The sequence below is a fragment of the Hyaena hyaena genome, unplaced genomic scaffold, assembly GCF_003009895.1.
Source record: "Hyaena hyaena isolate Hyena2069 unplaced genomic scaffold, ASM300989v1 scaffold_944, whole genome shotgun sequence".
NCBI lineage: Eukaryota > Metazoa > Chordata > Mammalia > Carnivora > Hyaenidae > Hyaena > Hyaena hyaena.
The window spans coordinates 422,477-447,586 of record NW_024081577.1 but is presented as its reverse complement, the minus strand read 5'-3'; the positions used below and the strand labels follow the sequence as shown (position 1 = coordinate 447,586).

The 25,110-nt window shown below is 42.7% G+C and overlaps 1 protein-coding gene across 5 annotated transcripts in view; it reads left to right on the top strand.

The window, feature by feature from the left end:
* LOC120223068 overlaps positions 1-25,110 on the top strand; it is a 72,705-nt gene that overhangs the window by 14,005 nt on the left and 33,590 nt on the right. For all 5 annotated transcript variants that reach the window (XM_039221116.1, XM_039221115.1, XM_039221117.1 and 2 more), the window contains exons 4-7: positions 2,082-2,147; positions 3,432-3,662; positions 4,474-4,556; positions 6,669-6,761. In XM_039221116.1, the coding sequence (XP_039077047.1) occupies positions 2,082-2,147; positions 3,432-3,662; positions 4,474-4,556; positions 6,669-6,761 (473 nt within the window). The remainder of the gene's footprint in view (positions 1-2,081; positions 2,148-3,431; positions 3,663-4,473; positions 4,557-6,668; positions 6,762-25,110) is intronic.

Sequence of the window (25,110 nt, the reverse complement as noted above, 5' to 3'; positions counted from 1 at the left end):
GACCCTTGCCCGATGCACGTTGTCTGGAGCTCCAAGATGCCCAGGCGCACTCAAAGCTTCCCTACACTCTGGTGTGTGGTGACAAGGTGGTATAGATGGGTAGCCTGAGCCCAGGCAGTGATTTCTCTCATCCTGAGCTTTTCTATTTCCATTCCATCTCTTGAACCTGGGCTCAAGCCGAGGGATGGCCCTAGGCTCTTCTTGAGGGCACCCCTCTGGGTGTTTTGGTTTGTTTGGACATTCATTTCAAAACCATTTGTTACATATTATGCGCATGGTATTGTCTAGTTGCCATGGTGGAGTCCGCGCTGTCAGCCACATCTGGGAGGATGATACGTCTCCATTTGAGCATGTCTTATAGGCAACTGGGGGCTGAGCTGAGTTCTGCAGCCAGGGTCTTCTCTCACAACCTCTACACTGGCACTGAGTGTTGATTCACTAAGGGGCAATGCCTTGGTGTCTTGAACACCAGGCATTATCTTTTTTCTCCCTTTTACTGCCATCACTATGCAAAGGCAAACACACCTGGGACTTATACTCGAAAAGGCAGCATTTTACTCTCCCAAATAGAAGTATACCCTTTCCATTTCTGTTGAAACAACCTTCTACATACACTCCTGAAATTACAGAAGCTTGGGGTTTGAAAGGACCTTAGAGGTTACCGGGTATATACTCCTTCAATACTCAAATTTTCTTCTCTGATAAGCCGTGAGTCAGCAGATGCCTGAATACCGTCAGCTAAAGAAAACACAATCCTTTACAAGGCAGCCCATTTCAAGGTCAGAGAGCTTTGATATTAGAAACTTTTTTTCCTCTTTGTGAACTAAAATTGGTCTTTCTTAATCTTTTACCCATTAGCTCAGTTTCTATTGTTTTGAGCCACCATAACAAATTACTACAAACTTAGTAGTTTAAAACAATACTTATTGATTGATTGATTTTAAGTTTATTTTGAGAGAGAGAGGGGAAGGAGAAGGGGCAGAGAGAAAGGAAGAGAGAGAATCTCAAGCAGGCTCTGTGCTGTGGGCTCAATCTCCTGAACCGTGAGGACATGACCTGAGCCAAAATCAAGAGTCGGACGTATAACTGATGGAGCCACCCAGGTGCCCCAAACAATACATGTTTATTATCTCACATTTTTTGGGAGTTAGGAATTCAGTCATGGCTTAGCTGGGTTCTCTGTTTTAGGGTGTCTCATGAGGCTGCAATCAAGGTGGTAGCTATTACTGGGGTCTCATCTGAAAGCTTGGCTGGGGAAAGATCCTCTTCCAAGGACACATGGTTGTTATCAGGATTCATTTCCTTGCTAACTGCTGCCCGGAGGCTGCCCTCAGTTCCTTGCCGTGTTGGCCTCTCATCAGGGCGGCTCACAACAGGGCAGCAGGCCTCATCGGAGTGAGCTGGGAAGAGCCTGTTAACAAGGCCAAAGTTAGGATCTCATGTAATTGAATCATAGAAATGACATTACCCTCTACATTAAGGTATTGTATTGGCTACAAGCAAGCTGCTCAAGGGGAGGGGATTACATAGACCATGAACACCAAGAGTAGGGATCATTGGGTCCATTTTATAATCTGCTTATTACAGCCACACAGAAGAAATCTTCTTTCCTTTTCATAGAATAATCTTTCTAATACTCAATAATAATGTTCATGACCTGCATGTCTTCTTGCTTTGGGATACACCCAAGGGAGCACTCTTACCCCTTCCCCCAGAACTTGTTCTGCTGTTATCTAAAGTGGGGTCCCTAAAGAACTGACCAGGGTAGTCTGGGAGCACTGGAGCTGAGAGACACAAAGCTCTTCATGCTAATTGGGGCTTTGTTTCAAAAATAGAAGTTCTAGGAGCCCCAGTATCTCATGGGGAAAGAGTTTTAGGGTCAGTGCACTGAACTCCAACTAACTGTCCTATTAATGTTTTGGACAGGCATTCCAGAGATCTTTGAGTATTGTGCATTTTACTGTGAAATTCATAAGTTGAAAAAAATTAAGATTTCCTTTCCTTCTGCATCTTCTCCCTCAACAACCTAGTAAAGAGTTTACTCCTGTGCTGTCTATAAACAGATTTTTTTTCCTTTCCAGAGTATTAAACAAATAGAACAACTTTTCATGAAAATAGACTATGAATCAATGGGCAGAATTGAATGGGTAAGTTGGGTTATGCTTTATAATCAAATTGGAGATTAATAAAGGAAAAACGTAAAATGTTGGTGCTGGGTAGGCTATGCCCCCCAGTGCCTTTGTCAACTTGAAGCTGAACTGAGGGTCATATACTTGTTCACAGTTTTCAAATTTTGTAATGTCATATTAAACTTAGAATAGTTTAACTAGGGATTTAGTAGCTAACGCAAGTTCCAAGAGGAGTGTCCTAAAACCACAGAAAAAAAGATACATTTGTCACCTTACCCCAAAGCAAAGGTGAAATATCAGTGAGCAAGAAATTCTGTGAGATAATCATATCAGTTAATACATGTAAAATGTTTAGAACAGGGATAGTCACAAAGTAAATTCTCAACAAATATCATCATCATCATCATCATTATTAATATCACCCAATTTGGATCGTATAATAACAAGGAACGGAGACATCTGCTTTAAACATTCTCTGCCATTGTGTCTGTCCGTGCCCTTCTATTGTTCCATGATGAATTAAGTTCTAAAATGACAGCTTGGGCAGTAAGACATCTCTATACAGACCTTGGGCCAATTCCCCAACCAAATCAAATACAAGTGTTTACATTGTCATCTGATTTGAATAGCAAGTCAGGATTTCAGAAAAGAGAGGTTCTAGTGAAGTGAGGCTTTGGGGGCAGTGGAGAGAAAAGAGGTGCTCCCAGGCCCTAAAGTTCCCCCACCCTGTGCCTATAACCATAGAGTTCTTTTCCCTAGGTGTACCGCTGAGATTCTAAATAAGGCATATATCGTGGTGGGTGGGAACTGTGCAGTCGATCCGTAAGGACTCGAGTCTCTGGCCAGTCACTTACTAGTTGTTTGATCTTGGGCAAGCTGTTTAACTTTTTCAAAGCTTGGGTTTCCAAATTTGTAAATGAGAAGAACAGTAGTACCTATCTCATACAGGTATCAAGAGAATTGAGAGGAAAGTCAAGGTTGCCTAGAACATCGTATACTGTCAATCACCACCACTGCAACCACCACCACCACCATCATCATCTTCTTCTTCTTTAGAGAGAGAGAGAAAGAGAGAGAGACTGGGGGTGGGGAAGGGAGCCCAAGCTGGGTGATAGACTTCCAGCCCCAACTAAACAGGCACACCCAATTATGACCGTTGAGTTTTGGGCATACTAATGAACTGGTTTGTACAAATAATTATGTTGTGTCCGAGAAAGGCATTATCCACACCCTGATGGTAAAGAGAACCTTTGAAAGGAAGAAGCATGGTGGATGTTGAATGAATTTCCTTTCATTCTCCAGGATGGTTTCTGCACATATCTGCAGCTCCAGTATTCAGAGCAAGCGGATGCTTTGGCCCAACAGAAAGAGGTTTCCTTCCAGCTGCCTGCTGTGCCGCAGGGGCCAGCACATGGGGGTCCCGTGCTGCGCATTCTCTCTATGCCTGACGACACCTTAATCATGATCAGAGAAGATGGCACGATTTATTTCTGGTCCCTGCAGCTGAAGTTGAAAAGGAGAAAGAGAGTTTTTGTATGTGATTTTCATTTGATAAGGATGCTGAGTGCTCCAGTTTGATTTTATTTGCTATTTTAAACTGCTCTTCAAGTGGCGTGATTACAGAAATTGTGTCCTTGAATGTAATACATTCATGTTGTCTCTTGCTAGCCTATAGAATGCAAATCAAATATGATCCCTATATGTAGTACAAGATAGTGCTTCATTTTGCTTCTAAAATCAGATGGAGTAATGAATGACACATGATTCCATCATGGAATTTATCATATGTCTTAATCAATGACAAATGGAAAAGAATTTTCCTCCCCCCCGCCCCCCCCCGTTAATGATTATTTCAGTTTAGGTGGAGATCCTAGGGTTTGTCTTCAGAGAACGTATTGAATCACAGAATCAGAAATTCAGAGGCAAGAAAGCATTCGGGAAGCAGACTGAAGATAGGAATAAAAATGCCTGACCTATTTCGGAATATATTCTCTCTTAAAGTCTTTATGATTATTATTATCTCGTTCAACATATAGTTGAGTCTCGACAGAGCCTAGGCTCTCTGCTGGGGGCTGGGGATATAGAAACTCACCTCTGCCCTCTGGCAACTTATCCTCTACACTAGAAGTTCCTTCGGATCTTAAACCCCTCAGGCTGCCAGATAAGCCTTCCCTAGAGAGAGGGGATAAATGTAGCTCTTTGAATCTATGTAGCAAGTTCTTTTTACTTGAAAGACAACATCAGATTTTAAAAACTATAATTTTAAGCACACCTATTGTCTTATGAAACTGTCCTATCATTAAAAAGGTGTATTTTTGTTTATTTCCACTCCTCCGCACATTAGGACAAGTCCATCAGCCGGAAGCCGAGGTGGGTGACAGATGTCATCAGCATGCCACAGTACAACAAACTGATCATAGGGACTGGGTGAGTGCCTGAGGCTCTTCCATTGGAAACAAACAATCATTGTGTTATGACATCTATTTCTGTGTGTGTTTACACAGACACACATTTGTGGTATTTAAAAGTCATGAAGCCTTTTTAAAAAAAGTGTTGGAAGTCATAATTTCAATCAAGCTGCTTTGCAAAGTTATGGCCTTGTTTGGCCGATTGCAATGATGTCGTCGTTGCCTCAAACACGGACAAGAGGCCCTCTTTTGGAATACGTCCAGAGTGAAAGTATGGGCCAGATGGGGAAAATATCAGTCTTGTGATCTTTTAGCACATCTTATTTTAGATTCAACATCATATTCCTATTTTATTATCCACCAAAATTCAGTCCAAAGTTCTTTGGACAGATTCAAAAAAATCAAACCCACAGTAAAAAAAAAAAAATGGTGCTCCTTGCTGAAGAGCCTCAGAAGAATGGATCTGGGGCTGGGAAGGAAAGTCCTGAAGGTTTTGCTCATGGCAGTGTAGGAAAATGAATGGGTAGCGTCTGGGCTGCTTGGTCAGCCTCAGTCATGGCCTGAGCAAATGGGGTGTGGCTTGTTGGGAAGAAAATGGGGAAAATTTCAAATCAACGGTAAAACAAAACCAAGTTCCCACAAGGTTGAGAGGTGCTGGAGCAGGGATGTGAACTGTGATCAGGGCGGGAAGACCCAGGAGTCAGACTCCTAAGCTCTGGGCTCAGGCAGCAAGGCTAAGGGAAGGGGCGGAGCTTGAAAGGAATTCCCACAGCCCCGCCTACTGGGAGTTTTCCCTTCTCCACCTGCTCTTCTCCAGAGTTCCCTGGTTTCCTAGGCTTCAACCACTTTAATGAACAGTTAATCCAACCTCAGATAATCAAGGCTATTAAATACAATTAAATTTAATAATTAAAATACATCCTTTAATATATTAAAATGTATTCATATAATTAATATTAACTACTAAAAAACAATAAGCCTGGGTATATACATTCTGCCCTGTTTGATTTTATTTATTTATTAAAATTTTTTAAAAATTTCTTTTTTAATGTTTTATTTATTTCTGAGAGAGAGAGAGAGAGAGACAGTGTGAACAGGGGAGGGTCAGAGAGAGAGGGAGACACAGAGTCTGAAGCAGGCTCCAGGCTCTGAGCTAGCGGTCAGCACAGAACCTGATGAGGGGCTCGAACCCACGAACCGTGAGATCATTATCTGAGTGGAACTCAGAGGCTTAACTGACTGAGCCACCCAGGCGCCCTGCCCAGTTTGATTTTAAAAGCCATGCTTGATCATTTAATCATCATGTCTTTTGCGCATGGAGCAATTCAGCAATTGCACAGTCACTTACTAGAGAATCTGAGCTGACAACTCAGAGATGAGGCAAGGCTTATGACACCAGGCAACCACTTGAGCTGCAGGGTAGATGACAAGGAGGTGGAAAGAAAGACATTTCACACTGAGGGAAAGACAAGGCTTTGGAATTTAGAGAGTGACCCCTGTTTGTTCCATGCCAACAGGTCGAAGTGGTAATTTCTAATACTCACAGTCAGCTCCAAGGTAGACAGGCTAACAGAGGAGGGAAGAGGTCAAGGGTGCAGATTGGAAAGATGGGAAATTAGGGGGAGCACCGAGTTAACCCTTTAGTTTACAGAAAGAGGCTTGACCCTCCAATTGGCAGATCTTTGTTATACGCAGTAAACAACAGCTCACGTTTTGAGCCCTTAGGAACCCCAAGTCCTAGACTAATCATTTTCTCACACATCCTCCCGTGTGATGCTCCTGAAAGACAGGAACTGGTAGGATCCCCATTTTGCAGCTGGGCGGCTGAGTGGTGAGCCGGGATCTAACGCCCCTACTACTGGCACCCAGAGCTCATGTTGTTGCAGCCTGTGCCAGTCTCCTGATAGAGAAGGACAGGACAGGCCGTTTTAGAAGCGGGCAGAAGAGATGTCCCCAAATGGTGGAATGGTGGAGGAAGACCTCAGGTTCAGCTAGAGGGGCTAATCAGTATGACAGGTGGTTTACTGATCAGGGGTCTCTGTTTTGTGTAACCCATGGAATATAAAATATGTTTCACAAAAGTGAAGTGAGGGGTTTAAGTTTACACCAGCTGTGCTTGATCTTCGAACAGAAACCGTGAAATCCAGCTGTATGAACTCTCCAACTTGGAGCCTTACTGTCAGATTGGTGGCCTGGAAACTGTCCCTCTGAGACTGGACTACAGGTAAGAGCATCTCCAGAGCCAGGAGGGCCTCCAGGGTGGGCTCTCCAGGGTGCCTGGCCGGTGGGGCCTCCCTTCCTCTCCCCTGGGGCAGTTATGCTCAGGTGTGTTCCATGCAGCCTATGGTGACCACGTCACTCATCACAGTCCTGCCCACGTACCTTCTTGCATCGAATAAGGAAAGGGAAGTCCAGAGATGTGAAATGATTTTTAGAGGCGTGCAATTATGAATTAATCTGTGTTTTAAATGTGACTGGATTAATTTTGTTGAAACTTGACCCTGACCACGTTACTCTGCTTTTTAATAGTTGCCAATTCCCTCTCCAGAAATATCCACACCTTTCAGCGAGCATCCAAACCCCTCTCTGCCTTTCTGGCCTTCACCCTCCCCATCCCCCACTTAGCCTCCCAAGCACCAACGTAGCTAGAGACTTCTCAGCATGGGTCAGGCATTGTCACCACCATGCTGCTTCCACTGTTGCCCTCTTCCCCAACCATCCATCCCACCATGTTTCTTGAGCACCTGTTGTGCACACTCGTTGTTGGATGTAGGACACGTGCATGAATGAGACCAGATTCCCAGTGTCACAGAGTGGGTGCTTCCTGGGAAATCCTGCCATTCTTCATGGCCCTAACATTCGTGGATTCCCCTGATTCTCCTCTGTACCGAAAAGCCAATGTCCCCTGAAAGCTTCCCCAACCTTTGGATGTGGTGGTCCCACATGTCACTGAGGTGCAGGTCCCGAGTAACTCTCAGGAGGCTCCAGTACCTTAGTCCTTGCTATGTGCTCTCTGACACCCGAGAGAGGTGCCCGGCTGCCCGGCAGGCACATAGCAGGCTCCCAAGAAATGTGTGTTGAATGGCCAAGTCAGAAAACTCTTATTTAAGTGGATGAAAGGAGGCTCTGGTTTTATTTTGCCTTTCCCTTCCCCCTCTCCCTTTTTCTTCTCCTTATGAGATAGAAGTCTTTTAGATGCTCAACAATTTCAACAAAATATATCTTTCATTCAGCTCTCTTCTAGCAGTCATTTTGTATATTGAGAAATATGGAGAAAAGTTGATGGACTTAGAAGAAAGTGGTTGAAAAGCAAACTTGTGGCCAACTGGGTTCTCATAGTACATAGCAAGGGAGAGACAACCAGATCCACCTGGCCTTCCCCGGGCCTTCTTGTGTAAGATGGGAGCCATCCCCCTAAAGGCCACAGAGCCCCAGATGTTGGACTGTCCCTGCCCAGCCCTACCAGAAGCCCCATTCCTGTCCCAAAGGTGGCTTCTGCCACAGTGCACGATGAGGGCTTGGTGGCACTGGAGCCTTTCCCTGCACTAAGGGGTCCAGGTGACTGCAGCACTTCATTGAGTCGTGCAGTGACTCATTGCCTTTTACCCAAGACAGCACAGTTTCCTTGAAAATGAAAGACTTGAGTAATCACTGCTTTCAAGAAAGGACACTTTGATGAGCAAAGAAAGATGACACCTGGAGGGAACTCATTCGTCCAGGCAAAGAGTGCTGCTCAGCAGGCTATGCTTGTCTCTTGCTCCCCTGGTCCCCTGACAGGACATCAGCACCCAGCATCCCAGCTCAGGAAGCTGGGCTCCTTCTGGGGTGGCTTGGGGACCTTAGGGAAGGCAGGACATGGTGATGGATCCAGATCTCAGTTCCTTTAGTCATCTCTGGGGACTTGGCCAAGTCATGTGTTTAGTCTTGAGGTCAAGTAGCTCATGTGCAAAAGAGATATGTTAGATGCACCTCCAGGTGCTGTGGTGAAGTTGGAAGGGTACACTGTAGATAAAGGCCTTAGCACAGTGCCCAACAGAGCACCTACTCCCTTCCTTTTCTTACCCGATGTGCTGTGAGCCATGGGAACGATGCTTCTGTCCCCTCAGGGCTCTTCAGACCCCTCCCATTACACTCTACACTCTCTCCCAACTCTCAGGCTTGCCTCTCTGGCCCCATTCAGCTCCTCAAACTTGCTCAATACTTTCCCTCTTCAGGGCCTTTGCACGTGCTGTTCCTTTTCCCTGAAAGACCATGCCCACCTCCACTCCCACCTTTCCCTTCAGATCTGAATTCAAATCTCATCTCCTCTGACCATCCTTTCCTAACAGCCTTATCAAGCTAGGTCCCCAGTGACTTTGTTCATTTTCTTAATTGCACATATTATGGGCTATGAGTATAGATGGTGAATTCTTTGTCTGTCTACTGTCACTGGATTGGGAGAGCAGGACTACATCTATCTTGACCCCCCTGGAAGCCTATCACCTATTGCAGGGCATGATACGTAATAGCTGTTCAGTATTTTTTTTTTTAATGAATAAGCAATCAAAACTTTAGACTCTTAAATCCCATGTTATTAGGATTCCTGTTAGGTTGTCTAAACTCTTTGTGCCTTAGTTTCCATATCTGTAAAATTAGTACATAAAAGTAGCACCCACCTCACTGGGTTGTTGGGAAGATTTCATGAGACAGTACTTGTCAGGTACCTGTCTGGCACACAGAGAGGGCTCTTTAAATTCTGGTTTCCATCATTATCATGATTAGATGAACTCTTGACAAGGGAGAGCTAAATGGAGAGCACCCCAAATTAATAAGGACTTTTGGACCATTGTGGTCCCAGGAAGTCATGGAGACCTTGTTCTGCCCCATCACTCCTGGGGCTTGGGTGTGTGTGTGTGTGTGTGTGTGTGTGAAGGGAGTCCTTTGCTATGGGCTAGTGATTCAGGAGTTGAACACACTGGATACCTAACCTCAAGAGGAGTACAGTCTGGTGGATCAGAATATGTCAGTCTGCTTGGGCTGCTGTAACGAAATACCAGAGTCAGCAGCCTAGATGACAGAAACTAATTTCCTCACAGTTCTGGCTGGAAAATCCAAGATCAAGGTGTGAGCTCGTTCTTTCTCGTGAGGGCTCTCCTCTTGACTTGCAGATGGCCACCTTCTCACTGTGGCCTCACATGGCCTTCCTGTGGTGTATATACATTGAAAGAGAGAGAGCTGTGTGGTTAAGGGCACTAATCCTATCATGAGAATCCTATCTTCATGACTTCACCTAACCCTAATTGCCTCCCAAAGGCCCTATCCCCAAACACCATCACACTGGGAATTAAGGCTTCACCATAAGGATTCTGGAGATTCAAATCCGCAATCCACAACACTGAATGCTGACTGACAAGGGTGGTGTGCTCTAATCATGACGTCTATCTCCTGCTGAGGGGAGTCAGTGGTATTGGCTACACACAAGTCCCATCAGCGAATGAGGCTGTCTGTCGATGATGTCATTCTCTGACAGCCCCTCCTCTGTTTCAGGACTGTCCCAGAGTACTAGGAGTGAGGTTCCAGATACTTCTCTGCTCCTGTGAAGTGGAGGATAGTTTTTTTTCTTTCATTCTCCTTCTGATGTTTAGCTTTCAGACACACCCAACAAAAAGCCAACTTGAAACAGTACTTATAACCCATTATCACCCCCACAGACTGGGCATGGGGGTGTGTTGGATGGAGATGACCCCATGTCACCCTAAAACCTCGCTTAGAGTTGCCAGCTTGATCCCTTGCTAAGCAACCAGCACATAAACTTTGTATTTTATCTCCATTTCATCTCACCACCCCCTCACACCCAGACCTAATCACTTGGAGCAATATTAGAACCAACATGGTATTTATCATAATATCTGGGAGAGTAGGGTTCTGGTAAGTACAATGAGCACTAGTTACAGAGACTGAATGCTCCAGGGAGCATTAATCATGGTGTCTGAGTTCATTTGTGGGAGCACATTGTAAACTAATTGCCATGTATGGAGCTCACTCTATCATTACCTTTAATATACAATTTCCCATACAATACAACTTCTATTTTGTTGCTTTCACACCACTGTAGACATACTCTAAGGTATGCTTCAGCCTTAAAAAGGTTAGATATAAAAGTAAAGCAGTAAGGCAAGAGAAATATGTTTGACGAATGATAAATGTATCAGCCTAATAGAACCTTTGGATCATAGGAGACATTCAATGACTACTTTTTGACTAAGCGAATAAATACAGAAAAAATAAGTATTTTTTAATCCCAGCCTGATCTATTGCTGATTTTTCTGCTAGCCTAGCGCAAGCCATTGCCCTCCTTGCACATGGAATAGATCGACAGCAACAGAGGAAGAAGAAAGGGAAAAAACCCACTTTACTCAGGGATGTAACATCAACTTACTTCAGAAGATTTCTTGGAAGAAAAACTTAAGTGTTTAGAGACTTTATAAAAACAATATGTCAGTAAAAGACCAAGTAGAGATTGACTTTACTTCCAAAATTGGAGACATCCCACTTATTATGTGTAAAAATAGATGTTTGTATTTTGAATACTACGTCTCATAAAATTAGTCCTGAAATATAGAATTAAAAAACACTGTTTTCTCATGTTTGCACCTCAGTCTTTACAACATGAGAATTAAGTGCTGGACAGAGACCTGTGTGAGGTGGGAAGGCAGGGGTCCCACCTGTTTGACGAGAAGCTGACAGCAAAGTCTTTGCAAGGGAGTACCTTTGAACTAGAGGGCAAATAGGTCGTAGTAGGCCCTGGGACAGAAAGGGCATTCCAGTCCATGGCAACAGTATGAGTATAGGTGGGGAAAGGGAGGAGTGAGAGATATTGAAGTTTTTGGAGAAACTAACCTACTTTGGAATGAACATCTTTTAAGGAAAGAGGGAAAGAAAACATCAGGAAAGACAAGAGACTTGCTCATCTCTGCCCTGCTAAGCACTTTGTCTTGCATCATCAATTCTGTGTGGGTTTCATCTTAATGAATATTTAATAGCCTACTTGTATTCAGTCTTAGAAAAGGGCATAGAACATTACATTGTATACAACAGCCAGCAATGTATTTTCATTTTTATAGTCCAGCATAGTCAAATAATGGAAATTTCTTCTAATTCAACTTGCTCTACAAAATACACACGAAGTGGGATGTTTGGGTGGTTTAGTTAGCTGAGGGTCCAACTTAGGCTCAGATCATGATCTCATGGTTCATGAGTTTGAGTCTCACTTTGGATGTCTGCCCCCACTCTCTGACGCTCTCCCCACTCATGCTCATGCGCGCGCTCTCTCTCTCAAAAATGAAAAAATATTTTAAAACTAAATAAATAAATGAAATACACATGAAGCTTACAAAACAGAATTTGGGTAGATTATAAATTTGGCCACAAGAAATATATTAGGTCAAACATATTTTTGATTTTTTATTTAATGACAACAGTGCTTGCCTGATATAAAAATACTCTTTGCAGATAATTTGGATGTCCATTTTAGAAGGCTTGGATTATATATTTTTAATTTATCTTATTTTATTGTTATAAGAACACTTAACATGAAATCTACCTTTTTAACAAACTTTTAAGGGCACAATAGAATATCATTGACTATATGACAATGACATATGACAATGTCATACAGCTAGATCTCTAGGGCTCTACTCATCTTGCTTAAGTGACACTCTATGGCCATTGACTAATAACTCCTCATTTTCTCTTCTCCCTAACTCCTGGCAACCACCATTCCTTTCTTTGATTCTGTGAATTTGACTACTTTAGATGCCTCATATAAGTGGGATCATGCAGTGTCTCTCTGTGACTAGCTTATTTGACTTAACATAAAGCTTTTCTTGCCTTTGATTTTGGTATCACATCCATGAAATCATTGCTAAGATCAATGTCATTAAGATTTTCTTCTACATTTTCTTCTAGGAGATTTATAGTTTCAAGTCTTATGTAAGTCTAATCTACTTTAAGTTGATTTGTATATGATGTAAAGTAGGGGTTCAATTTAGTTCTTTTGCATGTGGATATCCAGTTTTACCAACACCGTTGAATGGATATATTACCTTTCCCTTATTGTGTGTTCTTGATCTACTTGTTTTTTGTTTGTTTGTTCATTCATTTTAAGAGAGAGGGTGCAAATGAGTGAGGGGCAGAGAGAAGGAGATGGGGGAGAGAGAGAGAGAGAGAAAGAAGCTTACCTGAAGTGGTACATGTTTGTTTGTTTGTTGCCAGAAATGGGGCTCATACTCACCCAAAATGAGGCTCAAGATCACCTGATGCGGGACTTGAACTCATGAACCATCAGGTCATGACCTGAGCTAAAGTCAGATGCTTAACTGACTGAGCCACCCAGGTGCCCTTTAGTTGACCATGTATGTGTGGATTCATTTTTGGGCTCTCTATTCTATTCCATTGGTCTTCATGCCATCTGAAGACATCTATCTTCATACCAGTACCATACTGTTTTGATTATTATAGCTTTGTAATATAGTTTAAAATTAAGAAGTGGGATGTCTCCAGCTTTGTTCTTCATCGAGACTTATTTGCTAATTTGTGATTCCATATGAAGTTTTAAGTTGTTTTTTTCTTTTTCTATTTTTGTAAAATTGACATTGAGATTTTGTTAGGGATTACATTGAATCTGTAGATGGCTTTGGGTATTAAGACTTCTAGTCCATGCACACAGATATCTTCCCATTTGTTTGTGTCTTGTTTAATTTCTTTCATCAATGTATTACTGTTTTCAGTATATAAATCTTTCACCTCCTTAGTTAATCTTTTTATTTTAATGGAGTTTATTTCTTTTTTTTAATGTTTTATTTATTTCTGAGAGAGAGAGAGAGAGACAGCGTGAGCAGGAGAGGGTCAGAGAGAGAGGGAGATACAGAATCTGAAACAGACTCCAGGCTCTGAGCTAGCCGTCAGCACAGAGCCCAACGTGGGGCTCGAGTGCATGAACCGTATGATCATGACCTGAGCCGAAGTCGGACGTTTAACCAACTGAGCCACCCAGGTGCCCTGAGCTAATCTTATTCCTAAATATTTTATTCTTTTAGGTTCTATTTTTAAATGGGATTGTTTCCCTAATTTCCTTTTCAGATAGTTCGTTTTTAGTGTATAGAAACACAGCTGACTTTTGCACATTGATTTTGTGTCCTGCCACTTTACTGAATTTGTTTATTATTTCTAACTTTCTTCTTTAATGGAGTTTATAGGGCTTACTATATGTAAGATCATAATGTCTGCACACAGGAACAATTCTAAATCTTCTTCTCTGATTTGGATGTCTTTTATTTCTTTTTTTTTCCTTGCCTAATTGCCCTGGGTGAGACTTCTGGTATTGCGTGGGATAGAAGTGTCAAAAGCAGGCACCCTGGCCTTGTTACTTACCTTAGAGGAAAACTGTTGAGTTTTTCATTGTGTGATGTTAGCATCAGGTTTTTCAAATGTGGCCTTTATTATATTGAGTACTTTCTATTTCTAGTGTGTTCAGAGTTTTTAACATGAAAGGGTGCTGAATTTTGTCAAAGCCTCTTCTGCATGTATTGAGACAATCGTGTAATTTTTATCCCTTATTCTGTTAACATGGCATATCATATTAATTGATTTTCATATATTAAACCATCATTTCATCCCAGGGATAAATCTCACTTGGTCATGGTGTATGATCCTTTTATGGTTTGCTAGTATTTTGTTGAGGATTTTTGTGTCTACATTCATCAGGGATAATGCTGGTCTTAAGAGAAGGAGTGGTAACTCTTTTTTTTTTCTTTTTTTTTTAGTGTTTGGTAGTATTCACCATTAAAGTTATCTGGTCCTGGGCTTTTCTTTATGGGAGGTTTCTGATTAGTGATTCAACCTCCATACTAGTTATAAGTCTGTTCAGATGTTCTATTCTTTCATGATTTAGTCTTGGTAGGTTTGGTGTTTATAGGAATTTCTTCATTTTTGTTTTCTAGGTTATCCAGGGTTTTTTGGCATATAATTGTTCATTGTAGTCATTTGTGATCCTTTTTATTTCTGTTGTATCAAATGTGATGTCTCTTCTTTCATTTCTAATGTTATTTATTTGAGTGCTTTCTCTTTTTTCTTGAGTACTTTCTCTTTTTTCTTGGTTAATCTAGCTAAAGGTTTGTAAATGTTAATATTTTAAAAAACTAACTCGTGGTGTTGTTTGTTTCTTTTTTTTTTTAATGTTTTATTTATTTCTAGGAGAGAGAGAGAGAGAGAGACAGCGTGAGCAGGGGAGGGTCAGAGAGAGAGGGAGTCACAGACTGAAACAGGCTCCAGGCTCTGAGCTGGCAGTCAGCACAGAGCCTGACGCGGGGCTCGAACCCACGAACCGCGAGATCATGACCTAAGCGAAAGTCGGACACTTAACCGACTAAGCCACCCAGGCGCCCCTGTTTGTTTATTTCTGTTCTCATATATCTTATTTCCTTCCTTCTGCTAACTTTGCACTTAGTTTGTTCTTTTTTTTAGCTACTTAAGGTATAAAGTTAAGTTGTCTATTTGAGATCTGAGATCTTTCCTTTTTAAATGTAGATATTTGTCACTATGAACGTCCCTCTCAGTACTGCTTTTACTGCATCCTATAAGTTTGGGTATGTTGTATTTTCATTTGTCCTGAGGTATTTTTGAATTTTATTTTCTATTTTCTGTTTGTTTTTTTTACCAAATGGTTATTCAAGAATGTATTGTTTATTTTCTAAATAATTGCATATTTTCCAATTTTCCTTCTGCTTTGGTTTCTAATTTCATCCTATCATGATCAGAAAAAAATATTTTGTATGATTTCAATCTTCTTAAGTTGTTAAGAAGATTATTATGTCACACTTGTTCTGTGACATAACATGATCTATCCTGGAGAAAGATCCATGTGTGCTTAAGAGTATGTGTTCTGCTGCTCTTGTGTTAGATGCTCTGTACATGTCTGTCGGGTCCATTTAGTCTATAGTGTTATTCAAGGCCTATGTGTCTTTATTGATCTTCTGTCTGAATATTGTATACATCATTGAAAGTGAGGTACTGATGTTTTTTACTATAATTGTATTTGTTTTGTACATTCAGGTGCTTTAATGTTGGGTACCTATATACTTATAATTGCAATATCTTCCTAGTGGATTGACCTCTTTATCATTATATACTACCTTTCCTTGTCTCTTGTGACAGTTTTTGACCTACCTGGATACTTTTTTAATACAAGAATGGCCATCCCTGCTGTCGTCTGTTGACCATTTACATGGAGTATCTTTTTCTATTCCTTCACTTAAGTCCCTGCATGTCCTTAAATCTACAGTGAGTTTCAACTAGACAGCATATAAAGAGTATTATTTTTTTATTCATGGATGGGGGAGTTTAATCCACTTAAATTTAAAGTAATTATTGATAGAGGGTATTTACTATTGCTATTTTATTGTTTTCCATTAGTCTTATAGTTCTCTTATGTGTCTTCTCTCGCTGTCTTCCTTTGTGTTTTGCTGCTTTTTTGTATTGGTATGCCTTGATTCTTTTCTATTTTCCTTTTGTGTAACTTCTATAGGTAATTTTTATGTGTGGTTGCCATGGGGCTTACATAAAGTATCTTATAATGTTAACAGTACTTTTTAGCGGATAACAACTTAAGTTCCATTACACACAAAAACTCTACACTTTAACATAGTCCCACAAACACTGTATGCTATTGTTGTCACAATTTATTTTTATTCATGTTGCTTAACTTAAGACAGTTCAGTTATAGTTATTTGTAATACTTTTTTGTCCTTTACTTTTATGATAGAATTAAAAGTGATATACCACCACTATTACAGTAACTCAGCATCTGCATTTGTCTACATATTTACCTTTATCAACAAATTTCCATTTCCGGGATCTGGATGTACATTCCCTTCTCCCGCTTTGAAAAGTATTTAGCCATTGTTTCTTTAAAAAAAATTTTTTTTAAATCTTTGTTTGTTTGTTTGTTTGTTTTGAAAGAAGGAGAAAGAAAGCACAAGCAGGGGAGGGGCAGAGAGAAAGGGAGACACAGATCCAAAGCAGGCTCCAGGTTCCAAGTTGTCAGCACAGAGCGGGACGCAGGGCTCAAACTCATGAAACATGAGATCATGAAGATAATGGAGCCAGTCAGACGCTTAACCAACTGAGCCACCCAGGCACTCCAGCCATTATTTCTTTAAAATGGGCTTTCTTTCTGTCTGTCTCTTCTCTTTCTGGAACTCCTATAATTTGTGTATTGGACCACTTGATGGTATCTCATTACGTCCCCTAAGCTTTCTTCATTCTTTTTTATTTTTGCTCCTCTGACTGAATTATTTCCAATGACCTGTCTTTGAGTTTCCTGATCTTTTCTTTGACTTGAGCCAGTCTGTTTTTGAACACCACAGTTTTTCAGGTCAGTTTTATTCTCCTCAGCTCCATGATTTCTGCTAGGTATTTTTAAAAAATGTTTTCTGTCTCTTTGTTGAGATTCTCACATTGGTCTCTTGACCTTGGTGAGCATCTTTATGACAGCTATTTTGAATTCCCTATCAGGTAAATCATATAATTCCACTTTATTAGGGTTGGCTCCTGGACATGTATCTTATTCCTTTGTTTGGAATATATTTGACTGATTCTCTATTTTTGTTGGCTTTTTGGGTTGGTGTCTGCTCATTAGACAAAACAGGCATCTCCTCCAGTCTTCACAGGAGAAGATCCCCATTAATCAGCTTAGCCAGGGATTTTGACTGTTTCATTCCATAGAGAGAAACCGAGAGTTGAAAAGTTGAGCTGCTGGACACACAAACCAACACTTTCCTCCCCGGGATGAAGCTGGGTGCAAGGGAGACCGACTCTTTCTGATCTTATGGCCTTGTGCCGCAGGCAGAGATTCTTGGGGGAAGGTGCTTTAAATCTCCCTACCTGCTTCAGTAAGCCTGTTTCATACTCTTCAAGGGTGCTGGAGGCTTTCAGTGAGTTTCTGGATTTCTCACAAAAGAAATTTGTCAGTGGTTTATTGCTAGACTAGTGTGTTTATTGGGGGGAAGGAGGGCTCAGGGCTTCCTACTCCACCATTTTGTTGATATCACTTCAATGCATATTTTATTTTATTATTTATTTATTTTAAATTTTACTTATTTTTGAGAAAGAGAGACAGAGTGTGAGTGGGAGAGGGGCAGAGAGAGAGGAGGCACAGAATCTGAAGCAGGCTCTAGAGCTGGACATAGGGCTCAAACTCACGAACTGTGAGATCATGACCTGAGCCAAAGTTGGACACTTAACCTACTGAGCCTCCCAGGCACCTCATAATACATATTTAATTAAATGTTGAAGGAGACTCACTCTGGTAGAGTATTAGTGAGTTGAGCCCTGTGTCAGGTTCTGTGTCAGCTCGGAGCCTGGAGCCTGCTTTGGATCTGTGTCTCCTTCTCTCTCTGCCCCTCCCTTACTCACTCTCTGTCTCTCCCTCTTTCAAAAAAATAAATAAATGAACATTGTTGGGAGCCATTCTGAGCCCACTAGTCGAGAAAACTCCTGGTGAGGTTAAAGCAAGTTTGCACGGTCTCTTGCCAATCAGATGATGACCGATATCTACCCCCACTCAATTATTTCTGCTTGAGCACTGACCCCTACGGTACCTTGCTGATCAATATCGGGAGTGACTTGTCCCCTTATTCCGGCCCTGGTATGATGATTGCACCTTGTGAAGTAACTTATTGTGGGGACTTCTTTTGATTATGGGAACAGACATCGTGTCTCCAGCAGCTCCTGTTTCCCTCCATACTTTCCCTTGAGCTATGAACAGGCTAATGACCCCTAGTCATAAAAGATTGACCTTTACATTTACAATTCTGTTTCTACTGTTGCTTTAGTCCATGATGTTCATACAGCTCAACTTGTAAATCAACTAACCAAAAATGTCTTTCATGTCCTAGCTATTCAAGAAATCATAAAAGTAGACACAAAGGTAAATGCACTCGTAGAGGCTATTCTATGTATGGGAAATAAGCTAAACTCTTTAAAGGTATGGTTGGCTCTCTGGTGCAATAAAGCATATAACTGGAAAATCAAGTCTTGCCGGGAGACAAAGAGCCTAACTTAGAGAGAAGGAACAGATAAGGGCAGAAGATAAGTTAGTACATACACCTTTGCTAACTGATGGTGTATAGCAGCCCCTTCCCTAAGGCCTACTTTCCACAAACACCTTCCCTTACCCTGGCAGCTGTGATGAGGATGGATAAGAGTATCTACAAACCTATGACTTAATTTTAGTGTTATTATAATGTGAATACCTTGTTATTTTCTTAGTTACTCAACTTCACTATAATTGGGGCTGTTCTGCAAGAAGACTTCTGTAAAACCTGTTTCTGTACATTTTCCAAAAACATCTTATCACAAAGAGCTATCCATTGTAAAAATTCCATTTCCTGATGCCATGTTAACATTTGACCTATAAATAAAGACACCAAAACCGACAGGACAGAGATGCCTGCCTGGTGATCAGAAAGGATCTGAGGGCTCTCTCATTCTTTTTCGCCGACACCGTCCATCCTTCAAGGACCCCTGGACCTGTCGGAGCCGGCGCGGCCTCCGACATGGGCAGATTTGATTATGTTCTGCTCTGCTCCATCTTGAATAAATCTCATTGGTCAAGGCCTTTTGGGACTGAGACAGTGGCCATATGATCTGAACTCCCTCCAGCTTCCTCACGGTATGAACATGATTAACAGCGCTATTGTTTTCTGGTGTTCATCCAAGATGACAGTAAGACTTTGTCTGGCTCTCTCAAGACATGGTTCATCCCATGGCAGCAATCTCCATGATTTTCCAGATGAATCTTCTCACAGCAGTGACAGAATCCCGGCTACCCTTCAATGCCTTGATACAATCAGTTTGCTTCAGGTCAAGTATGCTGAGTAAAACTGACCTGCCTTCTCCCCTTTGCTGAGTTATGAAGTGAGAGCGATGCTGCTCCATTCACTCTATTTCTGGAAGGCTGATGTCTAGAGAAGAATCTAACATCATAACTAGAGACATGTTTTGCCCCCTAAAGGAAGGCATTGGTTGGTCCCTTGTGGACAGTTGTCATCAGTTTCAGTCTCCCGGAACATCTCTCATAACTGGGAGTCAGTGATTCTCTCCATTTTAAAGGGGAAGACTGGATTTGCATCTATGCTCTATGCATTCCAGACAGAGAAATATATGGAGTTGGTAAGATCATGGGGATTTAGAATACCAAGACTTGTCAGACATGGACTCAGTTATCATAATACTAGGCAATTTAGAAAGATCGAAGAAACAAAATCTGGAGCCAATCCAAACACGGCGGGGTACTTCTAATTTCTTGGCTCCCCTGTTCTTTCCAGTGGCGTGTGCTGAGCTGGCCGGGGTCTGGGCCCTGTCCTAAGCACTGTATGAAAGCTGCAGGTAATTAGATGTGACAAAAGAATCTTTCAGGTGCAGCTAGTTGGATAAAACTCTTCTCGGCTACTCCTACCTCCCAAAGGAGATGTTTCTTTTATGGAGACTAAAATACACCCACCGATTAGCTAGAGAAATTTCTGAAGAAGAAAGGAAATTATCGATCTTAAATTGGACCTCTTTGCATCTTAAAAAGAAATCATAGATAGCCTCTTTGAAAACTCAATCTTTCTAGATTGTTATCACCCCTGGCTGCTGCTGTTACTGCAACAATGAAATGCTTCAGATGCCTCGAATTCCAGGAAATCTGGTCTCTTGCCAGAGCTGCAGAGTGAAATGAATAATTTCTGGGCTCTGATACTCAGGATGGATGTGTTTCTGGGATTTTTTTTTTTTTTTTTGCAGAAATACCGCTGGAGTCTAGCTGTCTTAGAGAAGTCAGCGGTTTAATGCCATGAGGCAGGCTCCAAGGCTCCTTCCAGAATGAGCAACCACAGACCAGAGATCTCCACTAGCAGCAGCTCTTCCCATTTTTTCCCACAGTCTTATTGTTGTAAGAAAAATAGGCCTGTATCCAGGGGTGAAAATTTGTGAAAGATAAGCCAGGGACACACTGGCAGTATGTTTCCCTTTATTTTAATGTACTTGGAGGGCTCCTGGGGGGTTCAGTCGATTAAGTGTTTGAATTTGGCTCAAATCATGATCTCATGGTTCGTGAGTTCGAGCCCTGTCAGGCTATGTGCTGACAGCTCAGAGCCTGGAGCCTGCTTCAGATTCTGTCTCCCTCTCACTCTGCCCCTCCCCTGCTCACACTCTGTCTTTCTCTCTTTCTCTTTCTTTCTCAAAGATAAATAAACATTAAAAAAATTTTATTTTAATGTACTTGGAATAACATAGCAAGTGTGAATCTCAGTCTGTAACTTTGGGTGTGCAAGATACATCATTTATTTTATTTTCCTAAATTTGAGCTCGGTTCTATTTTGAGTTGCTACCACCCACCATAATAGGGGTCACACCAGGGGTTCCATCACCAATGTCATGGCACAGTTTGGGAGCCCATTGGTGAGAAGTGCCGGCAAGGTCCCTCAGTCCGGTGTTTGTCCTGGATGAAGACCCTGCACGAGGCTGCACACAGCCACTTCTCAAGTCTCCTGGGGAACAACTGCTGCCCTTGGCAGCCCTTCTAGGAAGTGGGGCCTGAGTACCCACTGTGAGACCCTCAGCCCTCTCTTCCAGCCTCCAGGTAGTTCATTTCCTCTTCTTACTCTCTCCCCAGACTATAGAGACTCTTTTTTGGTTTTGAGAGAAAGCTTCCTCCCTTCAAGCTTTCTCCACACCACTCTATCGTTACTCTGACCCTCCTTCTAGCTCGCCCTGCACCAGGCCTCTGGACTCCTGGTTGTTCTTTGACTGGTCCACTCACACTTGTGCCTCAGGGCCTTTGCATTCTCCATCATCTCCTCCAGGGGCATCCTTCCTTCCTGAAGTCTATGTGGCTCAAGGCAAGATCACCTGCTCGCGAAGGCCTCTTTGACCACCCTACATGAAAATGCAGCTCTCCACATCCCCTACCCCCAGACCCAGACTGTCCCTACTCCGCTTTATTTATCTTTATGGCAATTATCACCACTTGACATTGGATGGATTTCTTTATTAGCTGCCTCCTCATTAGAATATAAGCACCTTAATGACAAGAACTTTATCTATTATATCTCATTGGCCTAGAACAGTGCTGGGAATGTGGTATATATTTAGTATATATTGATAGTTGAAGAATGAAGGAGTGAGTGGGTTTAGGGGAGCACTGAGACCATGACAGACACTGTGTTCAACATCAATGTTTATTTGTTATACCCAGATCGCAGTATCCTCAATGACCAGAGACCACCGGGGAGACCGAGTCACGCATGCAAAGGCAAAGGGCTTTATTACGGGCTCAAGCTCGGGCTCCCAGACCTCACCAATGCAGTGGATCGGTGCTGAGAGCCCCAAACAATGGAGGAGTAGGGTTTTTATGGGGTTTGTGACGGGGGAGTTACAGAAGTTGTGGCATGGGAACAGTGATCCAATCATAATTATTCAACATCATTGACAGTGGGTTTAACCGTACACATTGTCTAGAGTATTCGATACTTTTTTTTTTTTTATATTTTTATTTATTTCTAGGAGAGAGAGAGACAGCATGAGCAGGGGAGGATCAGAGAGAGAGAGAGATACAGACTCAGAAACAGGCTCCAGGCTCTGAGCTGGCAGTCAGCACAGAGCCCGACGCGGGGCTCGAACCCACGAACCGCGAGATCATGACCTGAGCGAAAGTCGGACGCTTAACCGACTAAGCCACCCAGGCGCCCCATAGAGTATTCGATACTTTTGGCGGGATCCAATTACAACATTTAGAGTACCTTTAAATTTAACCAATCACAGAGCGAGCCTATGGTCTTGTTCAGCGACTAACCGACTAACGGGTTAACTTTAACATTAGGTAACAGGGTTCTATCTATAGTTTCTATCTCCAGGCCTCTCCCTTAGTAATGTGGAGGGTGGTCGCTGGCTTTCCTGTTTGGGTGTTGCAAGGGTGGTTTCTCCTGCCTTGGGCAATGTGTAACTGCCTGATAGTTTCGGGGAAGCTGAAACTTAGGCCTTCTAGTTTAGAGGGGAAAATTAAAGCCTGTCATGGAGTCAGTTTGGTTTAGACGTTTAGACTTGTGTCCTTACACATTCAGTCGGAAAACAAATCCCAGAGTGGGCAAGGTGGCCTCTGAGTTTGGCTGAGGCTCAGAAAGCAGAGAGGCCACACATCATGGGAGCCCTGGGGCTGAGAAAGGAAGCCCTGTGGCCTCCAGGACAGGCTGTGGTATTGGCTGAGGCTGGTAATGGCATGGGGCTTGGAGGCTAAGCAGCCAAGGGTGAATGAGGACCACCCCAAGAAATTGGTGCGGTGTGCAGGCCAGACATAGTGTGTCCAGCTGGTGCTGGACTGTCCTCCAGTCCATGCCCATGACGGTGAGGGTGCAAGTGGATCACAGAGAACTTTATAAAGGATGCTTTCTAAGTAAGTGCTTCCAAAGATATATGCCAGGCACTGTTTGGGGTGCTGGGGATATGGCAGTGAAAGAGACAGGTGAAAGCTATGCTCTCAAGGAACTTCCATTCTAGTGGAAGAGATAGCAATATGCGAAACCAGTGAGTAGGATGTTAGGGAATAAGGACTAAAGAGATGAAATGTAGCACAGAAGGGACTAGAAGAGCAGAGCTCATCAGGTGCCAGTGGAGGATGGACTTGAAGGCAGAACAATCGTGAGCCATGAAGTTTCCGGGCAAGGCCAGCAGCTGTGTGGTGGGACATGCCTGCAGGTGTATGACTGCATCAGCAATGAAGATCAGTGTAGCTTGTTATGGGCCCAACACTGTGCTGGGCAGTTAGGGCATGTTAGTGAAGAAAACAGGCAAGAACCCTTGCCCTAGCAGAGCCGGGCTTTTAGTCAATAAATAGTCAGTATATGAGTCTGTAGGACACTACAGAGTGGGAAGTGCTGTGAAGATAAAAAGATCAGAAATTCAGGGTGGTCACAAGTGTGCATGTTGTGCAGAGTTGGGGTCATTCACATAAAGAGATGGAGGCAAAGCCCTTAGGCTGATAAGTGTGCAGGTAGCGAGGCCCAAGTCGGGGGCATTCAAACCTGGGGTGACCAGTGTCAAGTGCAGCTGCTGGAAACATGAGGACCTGGAATTTCCACTGGGGCTCACTGCGGTTTTGTGCGAGGTGGGGTGAAAGCCTGATGGGAATGCCTTCACGTGGGAACAAGAAAAGAAACTGAGGCAGCAGTATGAACCCTTGTCTCAAGTAACTCTTCTGCAAAGGGAAGGAGAAAATTGGGGTGATAGTTGGAGGCACCAGGGGATCGAGACTGATTTTCCGCAATGAGAGAAATGAGAATATGTTTGTGTGCTGACCCAGAACATTCATAAAGCAGGAGAGAATGAGGGGAAATGCTGAACGATAGCCTTGGGTGGGCAAGAGAGGGTGGGGTCCAGGGCGCATGTGAGGGTCTGACTTCCGTTAGGAGCTGGAAGTTCGTCAGTGAGACCCAAGAGAAAGCTGAGGAGGTGGGTCTGGGTGCAGGTGAATGTATGCATATGTGGTGGGATATGGTGGAGATCTCTCTCTCTCTCTCTTTTAAAAAAAATTTTTTTTAAACATACACTTATTATTGAGAAACAAAGAGACAGAGCATGCACAGGGGAGGGGCAGAGAGAAGGGGAGACACAGACTCTGAAGCAGGCTCCAGGCTCTGAGCTGTCAGCACAGAGCCTGATGCAGGGCTTGAACCCAACAAATTGCGAGATCATGACCTGAGCTGAAGTCGGACACTTAACCGACTGAGCCACTCAGGTGCCCCTGGAGGTCTCTTTTAAGGGTTTCCATTTTCTCAGTGACTTAGAAAGCAAGATCTGGATCTGAGAATGGGAATGGGGAGGCGGTGTGGGAGATTTTCAGACAAAGGAGGAAGTGGGAAACGGTCCTGGAGAGTGGGAGAGGGCTGCCAGGAAGCACTAGGCGCTTACTTGTGGTTTGTGGTCATGAAGCTGAAGTCAGACCACTCAGCACAGTTGTGTGTTTTGTCTCCAGCCACATACTCATGCACGGGGTGGGGAAAAGTCAAACCAAATCAGGGGTGTGCTTGTTCCAAAAAAGAACAATACAAGAGAAAGTTGATGGCACACACATGAGGAAGTGGTTATAACTGACCATGGAATCTAAGCCACATATGAAGGCAAATGAGGCATGAAAGACAGTGAAAATGTGTTAGGATCATGGGGTTGGAAGTCCTGGAGTTAGAGCCAGAGTATTGTGTGAACAGGCTGAAAAGACTGGAGGTAGAATGTTTGATATTGAGATTCTGGAGGGTTGCAGTTATTAGTCATGACTAAATCGAGAGTTTGACTGTGGCGGTGAGTGGCTGCAACATGGTAGAAGACAAAACCATTGTACGGGCATGAGAAATCAGTAGGCTGGGTGGAGGGTTTATGATTGATACTATCTCCCAAGAATTATGGAAAGAGTAGTGTTGGGGAGAATGACAATATGCAAGGAGTCAAATTCTATATTTTAAATTTTCTATGAGATAAAGGGAAATTTTCTTTTGGTCCAA